The sequence below is a fragment of the Cynocephalus volans genome, chromosome 2, assembly GCF_027409185.1.
Source record: "Cynocephalus volans isolate mCynVol1 chromosome 2, mCynVol1.pri, whole genome shotgun sequence".
NCBI classification, from domain to species: domain Eukaryota; kingdom Metazoa; phylum Chordata; class Mammalia; order Dermoptera; family Cynocephalidae; genus Cynocephalus; species Cynocephalus volans.
In genome coordinates this window covers 203,185,812-203,203,342 of record NC_084461.1, presented here as the reverse complement: position 1 = coordinate 203,203,342, position 17,531 = coordinate 203,185,812, and the positions used below count along the sequence as shown (strand labels likewise).

Sequence of the window (17,531 nt, the reverse complement as noted above, 5' to 3'; positions counted from 1 at the left end):
TAGTGACAAATCCCTCTCAAGGAAGGGGCATAGAGCTACTCCTGGGGCTGCCTTATGCAATGCCTGCTGCTGGGTCCAATGGTTGTCTTTGCAACTTCCAGCGAGGGCTGCTCAGCTCCCTTAGTGCTGGCTGCAGGCTGGAGAGGTGGGCTGGACATCTGGGCAGGGAGGCTGTGGAAGGAGCCCACCCATAACTCTCACCTGGGCCACTCAATGGCAAGTCCGTTGGCCTCTCTATTCCCATCTCCTCATCTGAGACATGGGCATAGTATGCTACCTACCCCAAAGGGTTATTAGGAATTTAATGTGAAGCACTGAGGTGCACTGCCCGGCACAAGGCAGGACCCTGCAGATGGTCCTGGGTAGGTTTAGGCCTCATAGGTATGCACTTGGCTCTGATCCTTCTAACACTGGCTGAAGCTGAGGTGCAACTGTCCTTGGTCCCTTGGAGGAACAGCACTGGCCTGTGAAAGGTGGTGTGGGGCAGCTGAGGTACAGGGACCCCTTTGGGTCATAGCAAGCATGGTGGGAGCCACCAAATGCTTTTGAGAATCACAAGGACTTAACTGTGTCAGGTCCCTCTGGCCTCTGAAGAAAGGGCTAGAGGATCCGAGGGGAGAAGGGGACCCAGAGAGGTGGCAGGGTAGCAGCAGTGGTGCAAGTGAGGTGTGGGTGGACTTTATGTGACACTAGATTTGGATGAGAGCCTAATGGATTGGGTTGGGGGCCAGGGATGGGGTGAGAGTTGAGGATGATTCCTAGAGGCAAGTGCTCAGTTTGCTAAGATGGGTAGAGGGAAGATGGGACAGTAGCAAGCCCTGCTCTGTGCCCTCCAGACACCCAAGGTGGCACTTTGGAGAAGGGTGCAATGTCAGCAGTAGGGTGATAGTAGCTAAAACAGATTGGGAGGTTACACAGTGAGAGGACTCAGTTTAGGGGTCAGAAAGAGGGCAGCAAAGATGGGAAAACTAAGAAGGGATGACCATTGATTCGGCAGCATGGAGGTGGTTGGTGACTTTCAGTGAAGAAAAGGCCCATTGAAGGGAGAGGAGGGACCCCTGTAGAAGGGAGCAGGAAAATGATTTGGTGGCTGGAAGTGGATGATGGCAGGTTAAGGGGAGGGTTTCCCAAAGGTGTAAGAGCAAATGCGAATTAGCAGAGGAAATGACCTGGTGAAGCAGAACGAGCAGAGGTGTGAAACATATCCAGAAGGGCTGGGGCACGAGTGCAGTGGACCAGCTCCTCAGATGCTTCCCAAGTCCCTGCCCCGACCAACCAAGGGAGGGAAAGCAAAGACTTTATTCCTCCCTCTTACCCCAATCTCTCCTTGAACGCTTGGACACCACTAGTGGATCTTCTGTGACTATGGGTGAGCCAGAGTTTGTGTTTCCATGACCAACACTGTGCTGTTTTATGTCACGACATCTCAAATGTTCCCTCACATGACACTTGAACAAGCTACTTATCTGGATGGTGCCCCACTCCCTGGTGGGTCTGGGGTATGCTCCAGGTAGACATGCAGTGACTGCAGAACAGAGGCTGAGAAGGATGACCGTTTATAAACATTTGGAATTTTATTTAAAAAAAAAAAAAAAAAATCACAACCATGAACATTGTTACAGTTAAAGGCCCTCTTGGTTCTCCACAATACCAATGATACTGAGCATGCTCACAAAGGGTTCCCATTGTTAAGTCTTAGTTAAACAACCATCTTTATTTAAAAGAAGGAAAAAAACAACTCGGCACACTACCATTTAACTTGTTTTAATGTTTCTTCACAAATGGTGAAAAATACTAAAGTACAGACAAGGAATAATCATAATGTTGTGGCCAACATTATAAATATGGAATTATAAATTTAAAACATTTTCTGGTTTAAAAAATAAATCTGGTAGTCAATGCAGCTCTGCGGGGTCTCTGCGTCTAGTAGGGCCGGTCTCTGCGTTCCTGACGGTGCTCGCCTCTGTAAGGCAAACAGGGCCTTTTGGTTAGAATGCAGATAGGCAAGGAAGCCCTCCCAGAGCTCCGAGGTGCCCCCTTCTTCTGACTCATCCCCAGCTCTGGCCAAGATTTCCATTGCTCCTAGTGCCATCTGGCCTTGCTCCAGTCAAAGCTGGGAAGGGGCTGTCGTCTGGCTGCGCCCACAGCCACTTTTCACCATCACATACTTATCCATTTTTCCAGGTCCTCCACGTCCGCCTCTTCTTCCTCCCATCTGTTCCATCAAAGGTCCAGGGGGCCCCCCAGGGCCACCTCGTCTTCCTCCACCAAAGCCACCTCGGTCCATGCCCCGGCCACCACGGAATCCACCTCTGTCTCCACCACGGCCACCTCTGAACATTCCACCAGGACCACCACGGTCCATGAGGCCACCTCTTCCTCCCCGCATGCCACCAGGGCCTCCCCTGCCACGATCACCACCTAAGGTGAGGAAAGGACAGGAAAGGAAGGGGACAACAGTCAGTGGGGACACGCAGAGCATCTGTGGACACGCCGCAGAGGCTGCTCAGCATCTGCTTCCTTCTCTCCCAGAGCAGAAACAAAGCAGACACTTCTACTCAACATCTGGGGGACAATTTAGAAAAGACTAACCTAAGGTTCTGAGAGTGGGCAGTTGCTGTTTACCAAGCCCGCTAAATAACAAAAGAGGGTTAGCACCAGGAAGCTGAGGGATGCTCACAAAACAAAACCTGTACCTACCCGGGGGCGGGAAGGGTGGCGGGAGGAAGCCTTCAGGCTTCGGGGCCTTACACTGGTTGCATTCTGTTCTCCAGGCGAAGTTCTGGTTTCCACAACCCCTGCAAAAAATCGTATCACAGAAGAAATCACCAACTAGTCGAACAAGCAAAGGAAACGCTTGAGCAGTACATACTGTACCACCACAACCACTGGGTCCCCAGTCACAAACCATTAACAGTATCTGCCTACAGAAAATGGCTTTAGAGCCACAGCAGTGCACCCACAGGCCCATGGTAATAAATGGTGGCCTTTTCAGAAACCTCTGAAAAAGCTGGGGAATGGCTGGTTAGTGCCTCCCCCCACCCCCAGCAGTCATCAGGGTCATTTGTTCCACTCCTCTAGACACAAAGAATTCAGCAACTTCATCAGAAGGGCATTGGTTTGCCAAGCAAGTACATACGGATTGGGACACTGCCAGTCTCCAGCACGGTGCTGAACATTTCCTCCTCCAGAGGGGTTCCCCCGGGAACCCCGGGGCCCTCTTGGGGGGAAGCTGCCTCTGTCTCCTCCACGGCCTCCCATGCGACCCATGGGTCCCCCGGGACCTCCCGGGCCCCCTGGACCTGCAACAAGAAACAGCAAATCACCTTTTTATAGCTCCAGATTTGCTATAGGGAAATAAAAATCACTAAGTGAATCCAGACACTGCTGTTGTCACTCCCCCATCACCTGCCCCAAAGGCCTAGCTCAGGTATCAGCTCCTTCCTGACAACTACCAGGCTGAGTGCCTCCACAGGGAGCCAGCCTCTGACCAATCAACCCATGCTCTTCTCCCCTTCCTTTTACTCCCACAAACACTGTTAGCTCTCAGTCTACTACTACTGACTCTACACATCTTTGTAGTATTTCTAATGGAATCTTCACTCTAGTAATCAAGTGTTCCAAGGGCAAGAAGTGTACTAAAGAACTTTATGGAAGTAGCTCAGAGAAAGTGTCCAATAAGTACCTCCACGGAGCGGTGGCGGCATCCCTCTGCCCTCACGGGGCGGCATACCACCCCGCATGCTGTTCATTGGAGGCTTCTTCCGAGCAAGAGAGACTTTAAGTTTGCTCCCTTGAAAATCTTTCCCTGGAATAAGATAACAGAACATCAATTACTCCCCAACTCTACTCTTCCCTTCCTGAGGGACTAGAGAAAGCTAGAGTATGCTCCCTTTTCACCATTAAACTTGATCATCCCCAGATGCATCAAGTCTGCCCATCCTGTAATCTTCTCTAAGATCTTTTACTGGCAAGGCCAGGAAAATTTTTTTGGTGGAAGGGGTGGCTGGTGGGGGGCTAAGTGTGCGCTGAGATCCTTGCCCAGAATAGGGTGAGAAGCAGGGACAAGAGCATGAAATAACTAAGAGAGAAGAGCCAGGACTTGTCCTTTGACACATTCAAGTTGGTTTTATCAGAAGTGAAATTCCAGAATTGATGTCAAGGCCTTATTTAAATGTACATATATTTATACTCAAATATAGAGTAGCTAATAAGATATTTCGTTTGAAAGATTTTTCGTACCATCTGATAATATCTGTGCCCGGAGAAGCAGTTAAGCTTTTAAGCAAGGTAGATTTGTAACATTAATGCCTGAATGTAAAGGGATCTCCCAGCCTAGCATCAGTGACTGGGCCATCATGGTTTAAAGGAGACAGGCAAGTAGCTTCCACCAGAAGCAGACAAGGTCTTGCTCCTCTGGGTCTTAAAAATTCCTCCCTCCTGCCACACCCTATAGTTACACAGAGAGAAAGTACATTTGTCCCTTGTCCCTAGAACCACTTCAGAGAATGGAGTTCTACCAGCATCTAACATTAGCAAGATTCTTTGTTTCACTCGCAAATTGACACACGCAACATTTACTCCAAGACCCTACATGTGCTCCAGAGTGAGCAGAGTTATAACTCCGAGCACATCCTACCATCAAACCACTCCACAGCAGCCTTGGCAGTTGGCGGGTCTTCATAGGACACTGTGGCATCGCCTTTGGGCTTTCCTGTTTCCTTGTCCAGGTAGATGTGGATCATGGGTTGCCCAGTTCTTTTGTTCATCTAGACATAAAATATCACAGTTAGGCTGTGACTAGAATATACTTGTTTGGGGGAAGAAAGTCAATGTGACACTCAAAAGTTCCTCAGACTGTCATAAGCAGTAATTTTTCACATGCAGACACACAATCACTAGATGTTAGTCTATCTCTACGCAGAATTCTGTCAGCACCACGCTCAGCCAGTGAGCGAACCGGCCATCCGTATATGGGATCCGAACCCGGGGCCTTGGTGTTATCAGCACCGCACTCTCCCGAGTGAGCCACGGGCCGGCCCTCTACGCAGAATTATGATGGGTCACTTTTTTTTTCCTTAGGTGGCTGGCCAGGATGGGGATCCGAACCCTTGACCTTGGTGTTACAAGGTTATGCTCTGATCAATTGAGCCAAATGACCAACCTGAATTCTGGGTGAGTTTTTTCCTAAATTTCAACAACAAACATGTCTTTAGGTGATTCCCCGCTTAGAGGTGTTTTACCATAAAACCAAAATAGACCCAAGTTCCCAAGTATGTAAGTAAACAGGATGGACCCCATTCCTTCCCTAGCCATCTTCTCCTGGTACCTGTGCACCCACCTCAACATTTTTTATGCTCTAAAAGGCACTTAGTGAGTACAGCCACCTCGTAATGGCAGTTAGGCTCTGACGCCATCACATAAGACATGACTAGCATAAAGGAAATTACCCTTAAATCATTAAGTATAGTGCACAAGGCTGTAAGTGTGCTACATGGACTTCTAAGTCCAACACAGTATTTCCTCCAGAGCTAGAACAGATGAATAGATTTTCAACTGAAAATCAGATGTAGGTGCCTTGAATTCAGGAGCCACGCTGTACAACAATATGTATCTTCATGTGTATTTTTTGCATTATATATGCATATGATAAAAATCTAATCAATACATGTTTGTTTATATATCTAGCAATGCTTGAGAAATAACTATACAGCTTTAAAAAACAGGAAACAGTTGTAACAGTGATACATATGTCTTTAAGAAGGACATGACACAAAGACTGAAAGGAAATATGGCAATATAGCGGTATAAGTAATGGGAAAGTGTATTTTTTAATCTCCTTTATTTTCCAAAATTTTGATTTTAAACACTACTTAACCAGAATAAGCCCCATACGCCTGAACCAACAACATATTACATACATATTAAAATTTTAAAAATAATATCTTAATGATAAAGTGCAAGCACAACCATTTTGGGGTGCATCTTTGCAAAGAGGAGGTAGATCATGACAGTAGAAACTAAAACAATTTAGCTTTTGGGGGTGGGGTTGTGTGTGTGTATGCAAGTGTGCACATGCAAACAAGCAGAGAGAAATCTCATCTGATTTTCGATTTACCAAAATAACCTATTTCTATACAGCTGTAACAATCAGGAAATGTCGTAAAAATTTGCAAGTTCTTTAAGGAGATGGTCTTTATGAAAGACCTAAATGAAACTGGAGGTATACAATGTCCATGGAAAAAAAATATTACTCAATATTTTTTAAATGTCAATTCTCAAATTGTTTTACATATTTAGTAAAATTGGGGGTTTTTAGGTTTTAAAATTTACAGGTTCATGAACTGATTCAAAAATTTATATAGAAAAGCATGGAGTGAAAATAGTAAAACAAAATTGAAAAAAACAAAGAACAAAACAGAAGAATTTGCTTATTAGCTATCAATTTAGCATAAAGAAACAGTAATTCACTATGTTATTAACACAAGATCACACAAATTGATGAAAAGTACACAACAGAGCCAAGAATTCTGCATGGGTAAACATTACACTGGGGAAAGGGTGGGCCTTTCAAGTAAATGTTGCTGGAACGAAGTCTTGTAAACAGAAAATAATAAAGACACAAACCAGTAAGAAAAAAGACTGAAACTTCAACTACATTAAAATCATGAACTTCTATTCATCAAAAGAAAATTTAAAGAACAAGCCACAAACTGGGAGTAGATTATCTGCAACACAGACATGGATTATCTTTCGTACAATATAAAGAACTACCTGTAAATCAATAAAAGTCAAACCACCCAATGAAAAACAAGTGTTAAGACAACAGGCATTCCATAGAAGAGAATATACAATCAGAAAACCTTATTAGCAGTCAAGGAAAAGTGAATTGAAACCACTCTCTCATTCTCTTCCACCAGATCAGAAGTCAGGTGATTCCCAGTTTTGGGGAGGATGAGGTAAATTTATCAGGAATGCTGGCTAGAGTCTAAGTTGGTGAGATATACTGTTATTTTGTGAAGCTAAACCTGTACACAATTTAAGAACCAGAATTCCACTATGAGGTACAGGTGATTCTCATTATTTGAGAATTCAATATTTATGAATTTGCCTCCTCAATAAAATTTATTTGTAACTCCAAAATCAATACTTGTGGCACTTTTTGCAGTTGTTCATTGACATAAGCAGAGTGGCAAAATATTTAAGATGGCTGATGCGCACGTCCCACCTGAGGCTGAAGACAGCACTCTGAGCTCTTGTTCCAGCTCTCTGTGGAGATGACCAGAGTAAGGGGCAGGACAGTGCAAGAAGCTCTAGTTCTGGGGCTAGTTGGAAGAGTCTGAAAATCTGTTAGTAAGTTGACCTCAGGCAAATCATTTAACACTTCTGAACTTTTCTCTTTTGGAAAATGAAGACAGAATCTACCAGGATGAGTTGTTTTTAGAATTTCAGATTATAATCTGTGAGATTGTACCAACTTCTCCTAGGAACAGCAGTTTGGCATTGACTAATTCCGTGTTTGTTGCTATATCATAGAACTACCATAACAAGAATCAACTGTATATACACTAGAGAAACTCATGCACTGTGCAGGAGATGTACAAAATGTCCATTGCAACACTGTTTGTATAGTAAAAACCTTGAAACAACATAATGGTCTATTAAACATAATGCATAATTTGTGATGTATTTAGAAGTCCAACGCAACATTCACTGCACCAGAAAGCCACCTTATGATGTATTTATAAGTGGAACAGAAGATTTCCAACCTTTTGAGCTACTGATCAACCCCCCCGCCCCAGTCATCCCCCATTGCACTAACAACCTCACCACCATTTCAGTAGCTCAGACCAAAACCTTCGTTATACCAGCTCACTTGAACTTGCCAAATTCCTGCCCCAGGAGATCTGCCCTTACTGTTTCCTCCACTATGATGAAATATGCTCCTCTCCCAGCTGTATGATGCTATTGTTTAGCATTTCTATTCTACTAAAGATAGCTAACAATTTTTTTTTCTTGTATTTTAAGGAGCAAACCACAAGATGTCCAGAAAGAATAGTCAGGCAATGTTAGAAACAACTCTCAACATCAGTTCTGTCTTTAGAATATTCTGTGATCTGAAGCTCTGCCAGATCACCTGGTTATGCTTTCACTTACCTTAACAACCCCACACTGCTTAAAGAAGTCTGCCAGATCATCTAGAGTCACATTGTCATTTAATCCTTGCACATAAATTGCACTGTTGTCAGAGTCTTCATCCGGATCTACAGGTGGGCCTTCCAGAGGAAACAGGACAGAAGGGGAGTCATTGTCATGTATCTCTGGAGGCTTCTTAACCAACTGGTCACTAATGCCCAATGGTATTCATCACAAATGTAAGAGAACTACCAACCATACCAATAGGAATGCCATGGAACTTATGATTTACTTTATTTAAGGAGATTATGAGTAGATGCTCATGATAAAGGAAGCCCCAAAATGCCCGACAGCAAGAATGTCACAATGATCTAGCAGGCTGCTGAACTCTAGCATGCACTTACTTCTGTGACATTCATTGATAAAGCACAATATAAAGTTCAAGAATTCAAAATTACCTAAATCAAGATCTGGTCCTTCGTCCATGGGTCCTGCCAACCAGGAAAGATCATATAAAATATTATTAGTGCACGTCTTGCAAGCTAAAAACCTTACAAACACACATAGCTATCTACTACACCACCATTTGATAGGGATTCATTAAGTTCAAAATGACCTGCACTGCTAAAATGGAGCAGTGCCTCTTTTAATATTTGTGAAAGGTTTGCTAGGGTTTGCTTTTGCTGGTTTGTTTCTAAACCATTAACCAAATACACTCTCAATGCTTATGTGCCAAATTAGTGTTAAATTTAAGTAAAAATTTTTCCTCCAAATAAACCAAAATTTAAAAATGTACTCTCCCCCATATTACAGAAGCAGTTGGCTCAATACTTGAAGTTACCCTTTGTTTTGTAACCATAGGTTAACCTTATTACCCCTAAAACAATGCCGGCAGTACCCATTAGTCTCTTTTGTATAGATCATTTTTAAACCACTTATGAAACTAATAAAAAATTATAGTTTTCTAAAAACTGACTGTATTTTTTTTTTAAACACTATCCATGGTAATACTCAAAAACTTACCACCAGGCTTATTGAAGCCACCTCGCTCTCCAGCGCTGCTGGGGGGATAAACGAAGAAATGAAGGCCTTTCCCTTTAAAAGCCAGTACCGCTCTGAGCCTTGGGGGGGCTCGTGGGGAAGAAGGGCACTGGCTAAACACATCTCCAAACAATGCATCTCTCTCATCTTGTCACTATGCCTTTCTTCAGGGCAGCTTGCTCAAATTTCCTTAATATACAACCTTGCTTGTCTGATTGTACACACCAGTGTGGTTGGTTCCTTTCATTTCGGGGGCTGGTATTAATAGTGCAATACTTGGCAAATTAGGGAGAAAAAAACAGATCCCAAACACCCACCCCAACAGCTGAAAAACTGGGAGAGATTGGTGTGGAGAGGAGGAGCAAGTGGGGCCACTGCTGTGATGAACCTTCCTATGGTCATAAAGGTGCACCCTCAACCTCTCCCAGGGAGAGCCAAACGAGGCCCTGGGCATCCTAACAAGTCACAGTGTAATAAAGCAGGAGACAACCACATTAAATGCCTATAACACACATCAGAGGACGCATCCAGCCAATCTTCAGCATAAAGCCATACATTTCAGGGTACTAATGGATTTTACAATCGCTGTGAAAGGAGAATTTACAACAAATACCAAGGCTCAACGGACTGGGGGTGCAACTTTATAGACATACCAGTTACGAATAATGACTATGGCAGTATAAAATGACATATCTTAAAGAGGGAAGGGGAAATACGAATTGAGCTTTTTTGGTTAGGTTTTGGTTTCTTTAAAAATTTTTTTTTTTTTTTTTTTTTTTTTTGTCGTTTTTTCGTGACCGGCACTCAGCCAGTGAGTGCACCGGTCAGTCCTATATAGGATCCGAACCCGCGGCGGGAGCGTCGCCGCGCTGCCAGCGCAGCACTCTACCAACTGCGCCACAGGCTCGGCCCATGGTTTCTTTAAAAATTAAACAAAGGCAGCTCCCCAGTGGGAGGACCTGAGTTTATTTCTAACCAGTATTGCACCTTTAATACCTGAATATACATTTCAAGCTGTTGCATGCAGCTTTGTTTCCTTTTTAAAAGTACACACCATAAAATGTTCTCTCTCTTTAAACACAAAAGTTTACACTTTAATGTTACACAATTCTAGAGTATTATACCTCCTCTGGTTCATTACCAAACAACAAGTATGCAGTTACCAAAGTTACAGAAGGATTCCATTTATACAATGAATACATTTTGTTAAAAATATTCTATGTATATTTTTCCTCTCCATATGGACACCGTGTCTAGTCCCACTTTTCATTATGCTGCCGGCTGAGTACTGAGTACGGGTACTTTTTAAGTATTGAAGTGTATACAAGGCTCTCACTTTGTAACCTGTAGCATATAAATGCGACAAAGCATGTTAAAAAGTTTCCACGTTTAACAGCCAATGAAAATATCAAAATACTGAGGCAATGAAAAAGGGCATGTTAACAACATTGAGTGCCTTACCTGTAGAAGACACTGAAAACCATCACCACACCACAATAAAAAAGGGGGAAGGGGAAAATGCCCCTGTCCTGTCCCCACAAGATCCAACAGACTGCTTCACAGTCTGTTGAAAAACCTATGGGTAAAAGCCATGGTCTCTTCTATGGCTCCAGGAGAGACTTCTCATCCAGAAAGAGAGGCCCCCTCTACTAGCAAAATCAGTAGAATTATTATTTCTGGAGTATCAAAATAAATAAACCTGAAATTGTTTTTGCAATTGAAAAATACTAAGAAATCTAGGTGATTTGAGACGTGATGATAGTAATTTCAAGTGTCTATGTCTATTACAAAACATAAAGTGAAACCTTTATAATGGAATAATATTCTCCAAATCAGATTGATTTTACTTTATAAGAAATTATTCATAAAATTTTGCATGTTGTAAAATGACTGATTCTTCCAATAAAGATTTCACTGAAGACTATTTTTTAAAGTTATGCAGAATATGCAAAACAGGATTATCTTTTTCTCAATAGTAGAGAGATTTGCTAATATGAAAAAAAGTTGATCTTTAGTTATCTATTTAATTTTGAAGTCCATTCTATAAAAAAGAAATGTTAATTTTTCCTTGGACAGTGGTACCAAATCCAGTTTTATACTTAATATAACATTCTGCATAACTTTTTTTTTTTTACTAGCTTATATAGGGACAGAACACACACAGAACTAAGCCTCCTGGATTATGTTAACTGCCAACATTATATCTCACCTTTATCAAAGTACAGACACCAGAAAGGGAAAAGGGGATGGGGGGAGAAAGGAAAAGGGCAGGCAGAGGTAGCAGGGTTATGTTACTGATTTAAACAAAATTTTCTAAACCAGATTGTGCCATCAATCAAAATGGTCAAACCGATTTAGACTTCAAAATTTCCAATGGGGAGTGATCCTGTAATTATATACATTACTCTGCAAAAAAGCTACTGGATTTTTCTGCGCTCCAACCAAACTCTGTATCAGGTATACCTCGGGCCATAGTTTAAGGGTTATGGGATCAAGATCTTCATCATTATGTTCAACAGTTCTGAGTACAAACAGAAGTTGGGGACAAACATTGTGGAAAACAGCTGCATTCCTTTTCTGCAGTATATACACCAGGTATTTCAAGACAACCACTCAGAGGCAATTAGTTAAAAACCTACAGTTGTTAGAAGGATTGTGTGTGTTCCATCCCAAATCTATAACCCACAGAGGCTTTTCACCTCTGGAAACCATGAAGGGAACTGAAAGCTCTAGTTTCAAAGCCATTGTTTGTTCTCCCCAACCCAACGAAGTATATTGGCAGGGAAAAAAGCAAACTGCCACTTAATATATGCCACAAAGATGACATTTCCATGTTTTAGAAGATGGCCTGGGCTCAACAGATTGTCCATGGAAATGTAGAAATAAATTTCTTATGTCTTTCAGTCCCTTCTTTCCATTGAAAAACCTATGGATGAAACAAAATTAGGTAAAAGGAGAAAAGGTTTGCTCTTACCCCATTCCACCGCGTCCTCCTCCCCGCCCACCTCTGCTCATGCCTCCACGATCAAATCCCCCTCTTCCCCTGCCCCGGTTATCAGGGCCACTCATGCTCCGGTTCTCTCCTGGTCCGGAAAATCCTCCAGACTCCTGCCCATAAACACCCATGCTACTGGGGTGGTCCTGTCGGAATGAACCTGAGGAAAGAGTCACATTTGTAAGCCATGGACCAGCATCTACACCACTGCCTGATGTATTACTTTCTCCTGGAATCACAGAATTCTCAATTGCAAGGCACTAACCAAAGCACCATCTTCTTTATACCATGATAGAATACCCCTAACCAGCAGGCTCTTTTAAGTTCAACAAAAACTACTGGTCATGGAGGCTGAAATAACCTTATAATTAGCCTAGAATAAACCATTTCCAAACAAAAAAAGCCCTCTGGTCAACATACAGTTTATAAGGTTCTGTATCCCAAGATGTCTCCAAAAGCAACTTCTTTAAGCTACAAGAAACAAAAATAGAGCCAGGGTTCTTAGGGCTTTAGCATGTTGGTGGGGGGCTGAGCTCCATCAAATAGCACTACTCATTTCACAGTCATAAAGAGACATGCCCATGGATGTTATTTAATTTAAAAAGAGCAACAATCCAGGTAGAAATTAAATTTAAAGATAGTTTTGGGTTTTTGGTTACTCTTCACACACAAGAACTGTAAGTATTCTATGAGGAGTTTTTTTTTTTTTTTCTTTACTGATGTAAACAAAAACCAAAAATATAGCTTTTACTTTGACTATCAAGATCACAGTAGCTTTCAATAGCTGTCTGCCGGGCTGGCCCGTGGCTCGCTTGGGAGAGTGTGGTGCTGATAACACCAAGGCCACAGGTTCAGATCCCATATAGGGATGGCTGGTTAGCTCACTGGGTAAGCATGGTGCTGACAACACCAAGTCAAGGGTTAAGATCCCCTTACCGGTCATCTTTATAAAAAAAAATTAAAAAGCTGTCTGCCCACTCTCTCTTAATGACTAGAAGTGGCCAGGCCATAATAAAGGCCAGTTTCACTCACTGCATATAACCTTCCCAAAGAGAGCTGGCTAAAACAATTTTACTGGTCAGTTATATTATCTTTCCTTATTTGCAAGGCATACTAACAAATAAATTGGAAAAAAGCACTGAAGTTTTTACAGGGACATCCAAGCTGTTAGCTAGGGATTTATGCACTAAAGATCCATCCTGGATTCCAAAAGTAAATAATGGTCAAGACCATTTCTCATATTCAGAAACTCCACACAATCATTCTTATTTGATTTTCTCTCTTAGCAACTCACTCTGCTGCCCGTAGCTGCTGCTCTGCTGGCTATATTGACTTGGAGCCTGGCTGTAGGATCCAGTTTGGGGGGGATAACTAGTGGGAGGTTGCTGCCCATAGCTGCTTTGTTGACCATAGCTACTCTGCTGTCCATAGCTGCTCGGTTGCCCATAGGTGTTCTGCTGAGAGTAACTGCTCTGATCATAACTAGTCGGCTGTGTAGAGGAATAGCTGAAAGGAAAAAAAGAAAAAAAGGAAGAAAAAAAAAGCTTTTTAGAAAGAAAAGTTATTTCTTCAAATACTCTGAATAAGAGACATTTGCAGCATGTGACAGACATTCTTAAAAATGCAATTGAACTTAAATAAGCAAATATTTTTGTATTCAGAACAATAAAGCTTTAAATGGGTGGGAAGAGGATAATTATTACGACCCATCTGCACAACCCTTAGAGAGTCTTTTATTTTTATTATTACTATTATTTTTGGAGGCTGGCCAGCAGGGGGATCCAAACCTTTGACCTTTGTGTTAGAAGGTAGTGCTCTAACCAACTGAGCTTACCAGCAGCACCACCCCCACCAGTCTCCTTTTACACCTTCCCATCCCTATTAAAAACATCAGTTATTCTTTTTTGGGGGGCCATGGGCTGGCCCAAAACAAGTTATTTTCAACTGTATTCAAAGCAAATTTGGGAATTTAGATGCCTCCTGTATAATGAGAAGAATACGTGTATGTGCAATTAAGGAAGGCTGACTCAGTGAAAAGGGGACTGAAAAAAAGCAGGAAAAGTTAAGTGAGGTGTTCAGTTCCAAGTCTGTCTCCGATAATTCTCCTAAATGATGACAATGCTTTTCTGGAGAGAAGGCTGCTTGGGGGTAGTGTTTGTGTATGTAATTGGGGCAGGGGAGTGGGGGTGGGGAGCCCACACACCCCACACAGAAACAGTACTTTTCCCTTAAAGATTCATCTAAGTATTCAAAATTGCTGAAAAATAGTTTCAACCTTTCAGATATGCCTGCTCATCTATGTTTCTTGGTTATTTTTGGGCAGCTGGCCAGTATGACCTGTCTATGAGATCTGGGCATTAATAAAGAAAAAACAGATAAACTTCAAAATGCAGGCATTCTATGAAAGATGAATAATAGATCAATGTCAATTACATAGCAGGGAAACTAACCAAAGATACATTTGTGCACAGAAATAAAGCTTGCAAGAACTGGTATTAAACTCTTAACTAACCATGATATAAGAAACAAAAAGGACAATATATTTTAAAGTGCAATTAAACTAAGGGTCTAAGGGCCAGCCCGTGGCTCACTTGGGAGAGTGTGGTGCTAACAACACCAAGGCCACAGGTTCGGATCCCTATACAGGGATGGCCGGTTAACTCACTTGGGAGAGAGTGGTGCTGACACCACCAAGTCAAGGATTAAGATCCCCTTACCGGTCATCTTTAGAAAAACAAAAACAAAAACAAAAAAAACTAAGGGTCTATCACACTACATCCCTCATCACAGCTGTATGAATTCAATAGTCTCTCTCAATGTGCACCTATTCAACTTTCCAGATTAAGCGCTCTCAGCACAACAGGTACAGACCTGCTCTGTAGAAGAAATGCTGTAAGCCGAACTGCTGTAAGCCCTACCCACTTTAGCTCCAAGTTGTACAAAGACACTTACTCACAGTCAGGTGTATTTGTTCCTAAATGTGTTCATGTCTGCTGCACTTTAATGTGTAAACCAATGAAATGGGTGCAGAAAAGGGACTGTTACTTCTAGCAAAACTAAATTAATACTTCAGGACACAATTCGAATAATCCATTTGGAAACCTACAAATTAAACGAGTAAGAAATCTTGCATTCTTCCTCTACTTTAAAGAAACCAAAACTAGACACTGTAGCTGCTGGTGTGGTTAATGTAAGACAGGGAACGAGGAATAAATAAAACTATAGTCAAAGGAAAAGGCCTTGGCCCAAACATTAAAAGACTGGTGCATGAACAGACCTGTATGTGTGGTAAGTTAAACATAAAATGATTAAGGTAAAGTTTCTGTTTTTTATAATGCCCTGCACATTAGCCATCCTAATTGCATTACATAAGGTGGCTTCTATGACTCTGTCTACATGCTTTCATATACTTCTGCTTCTCATCCTTCTGAGTTAACTAAAGGAACAAAATTAAAGAACCTAGAGTGGTAAAAATGTTTTTGTCTCTACAGAGAGAATATTTATTAGCTGCCAGGCATGGTATGGGAACCCAAGACTCAGGCTTTAATGGTTGGAATTATCACTCGGACATCCAAATAACATACCTTATCTGAAGAAGACAAAGCCAGCTGGTCAATAACCTGAAAAAATCTGTTTTGTTATTCTACTAGCTCACTGGCCATGAGAAGAAGAGACTGACCTGGTAGGAGGATAGGATGGAGGTGCGGTGACTGGCTGCATGGGATAGCTCCCAGGTACCTGGGGATAACTGTAGTTACTCTGTCCATATCCCAGGCTGGGCTGGTTGTAACCCCCTGTGCTAGATTGAGGTTGACTAGTTTCAGCGGGCTTGTTACCATCTTGCGGTCTAAAAGGAAAAATTGAAAAGTGAGACTTTGTTTCTCAACCACAAAATTCTTAGGTTTAAGAACTCTCCCAGTCTATGAGCAATATGCAATGTTAGAACTGACCTTGGAAATAAACACAATTGTAAACTGTATCTAACCCAGTATTCGTCCAACTATATTTTCTGGAAGAGAACACTATAGAAGGAGGAGGGAGTATCAATCATATCCACAGAAGAGACATCAACATGCTCCATTCATTCCATATTAACAGCTATGATAGACAGTTACACCAAGGTCAAGAATTTGTATCTCCACATTGGCCAGCTGCACCCCCGCCCCCCAAAGCAGTTACAATATCGTGTATTGCCAATTTATGTGGTCTGAGAAGGAGAGGTGGTTTGTTAAGAAAGAAAATGCTTTTTTCTTGAAAGGGACTATTGAAAACAAGAGTAACATTTATTTAAGTCCATGGTATTATAAATTCGTAGACTCTGTGGGTTTTAGGTTTTTCATTTATTAAGAACAGACCAGGAGGGGCTGGCTGGTTAGCTCAGTTGGTTAGAGTATGGCCCTGTAACGCCAAGGTCAAGGGTTGACCTCCATACTAGCCGCTGCCCCCCCCCCCCCAAAAAAAACAGATGAGGAAAACACTTCCCTAACTTGGGCTGCCACAAATTAATCTAGTCTTGACTCAAAGTCCTCATAATGGAAATATTGGAGTAAGGTACAGGGAAGTGGGGGGGGTAAGGGAAGGAGAGACAGACACACACACTCCTCATGCTCAGATGAACCGGGAAGCATCCGCATTAAATGACAAAAATCGATCCCAATCCCAAGGAAAAAACCCAGGGATTCCTGTTACCTCTTACCCCTAACAGTTTACACCAAGGCTGTAACACAGTGAGCTGGAGCCATTTTAAGCAAAGCCCTGAGAATCAGCAGGCAGACCAGAAAAGATGTGAAAATACTGGTTTCTCCACTGAGCTGACATAGGTCACAAGCCCCCTCTTTCCAGTGGAAAAGGGAGTAGCTGTCATTGATCACAAGAGACAGCTGTTTCAAAATAGTAAGGCTGAAAATTAAGGAAAAAAGAAACCAAAAAAGATGATTTATCAAAAACTAATTCATATATAAAACCTTCCAGCTATAGCTTGGATATACTGTTACATAAGAGCATCGAATGGGACTTTGCACATTTGATAACATACTGAAATGCCAAGGTTAACTGAAATAGGGCCTTTGTAGGAAACTGGCCAGTCAGTTTAACCTAACAACCACACAGGCTGTCTAGCAGATGAAATCTACTAAGTGGCTCTGATTATTCACTATGCATTTTAGAAGGAATTTCATGAGCACTGGCCAGAGCTGATTTCTTACCTTTACAGCAGACAAAATGTCTAGGTTACAAGTTGATCTTGTTTATTTCCTAAAAAGTCTTCTTTCAAATCAGAATTCATTATTCTTTCAAGACTGTATGCAGAAGCCACCTACATGCACTATCTAAAGCAAAGACCTGAAATTTTCTGTTAGGT

General features: G+C 42.1%; 1 protein-coding gene across 3 annotated transcripts in view; it reads right to left on the bottom strand.

Annotated features, from left to right (window-relative positions):
• Positions 1 to 1,748: 1,748 nt before the first annotated feature.
• Positions 1,749 to 17,531, bottom strand: part of EWSR1 (EWS RNA binding protein 1) — a 27,111-nt gene continuing 11,328 nt past the window's right edge. Inside the window, exons 6-17 of one of the 3 annotated variants that reach the window (XM_063085553.1) lie at positions 15,852 to 16,019; positions 13,467 to 13,678; positions 12,152 to 12,332; positions 9,160 to 9,197; positions 8,595 to 8,627; positions 8,158 to 8,276; positions 4,640 to 4,769; positions 3,686 to 3,808; positions 3,140 to 3,302; positions 2,701 to 2,798; positions 2,169 to 2,421; positions 1,749 to 1,963 (exon numbers count right to left, since the gene is read on the bottom strand). In XM_063085553.1, coding sequence (XP_062941623.1) covers positions 1,924 to 1,963; positions 2,169 to 2,421; positions 2,701 to 2,798; positions 3,140 to 3,302; positions 3,686 to 3,808; positions 4,640 to 4,769; positions 8,158 to 8,276; positions 8,595 to 8,627; positions 9,160 to 9,197; positions 12,152 to 12,332; positions 13,467 to 13,678; positions 15,852 to 16,019 — 1,558 coding nt within the window. In that variant the 3' untranslated portion in view covers positions 1,749 to 1,923. Of the gene's footprint in view, positions 1,964 to 2,168; positions 2,422 to 2,700; positions 2,799 to 3,139; positions 3,303 to 3,685; positions 3,809 to 4,639; positions 4,770 to 8,157; positions 8,277 to 8,594; positions 8,628 to 9,159; positions 9,198 to 10,086; positions 10,522 to 12,151; positions 12,333 to 13,466; positions 13,679 to 15,851; positions 16,020 to 17,531 lie in introns of those variants that run through there. The other 2 variants (XM_063085554.1, XM_063085555.1) reach the window with 2 other exon arrangements.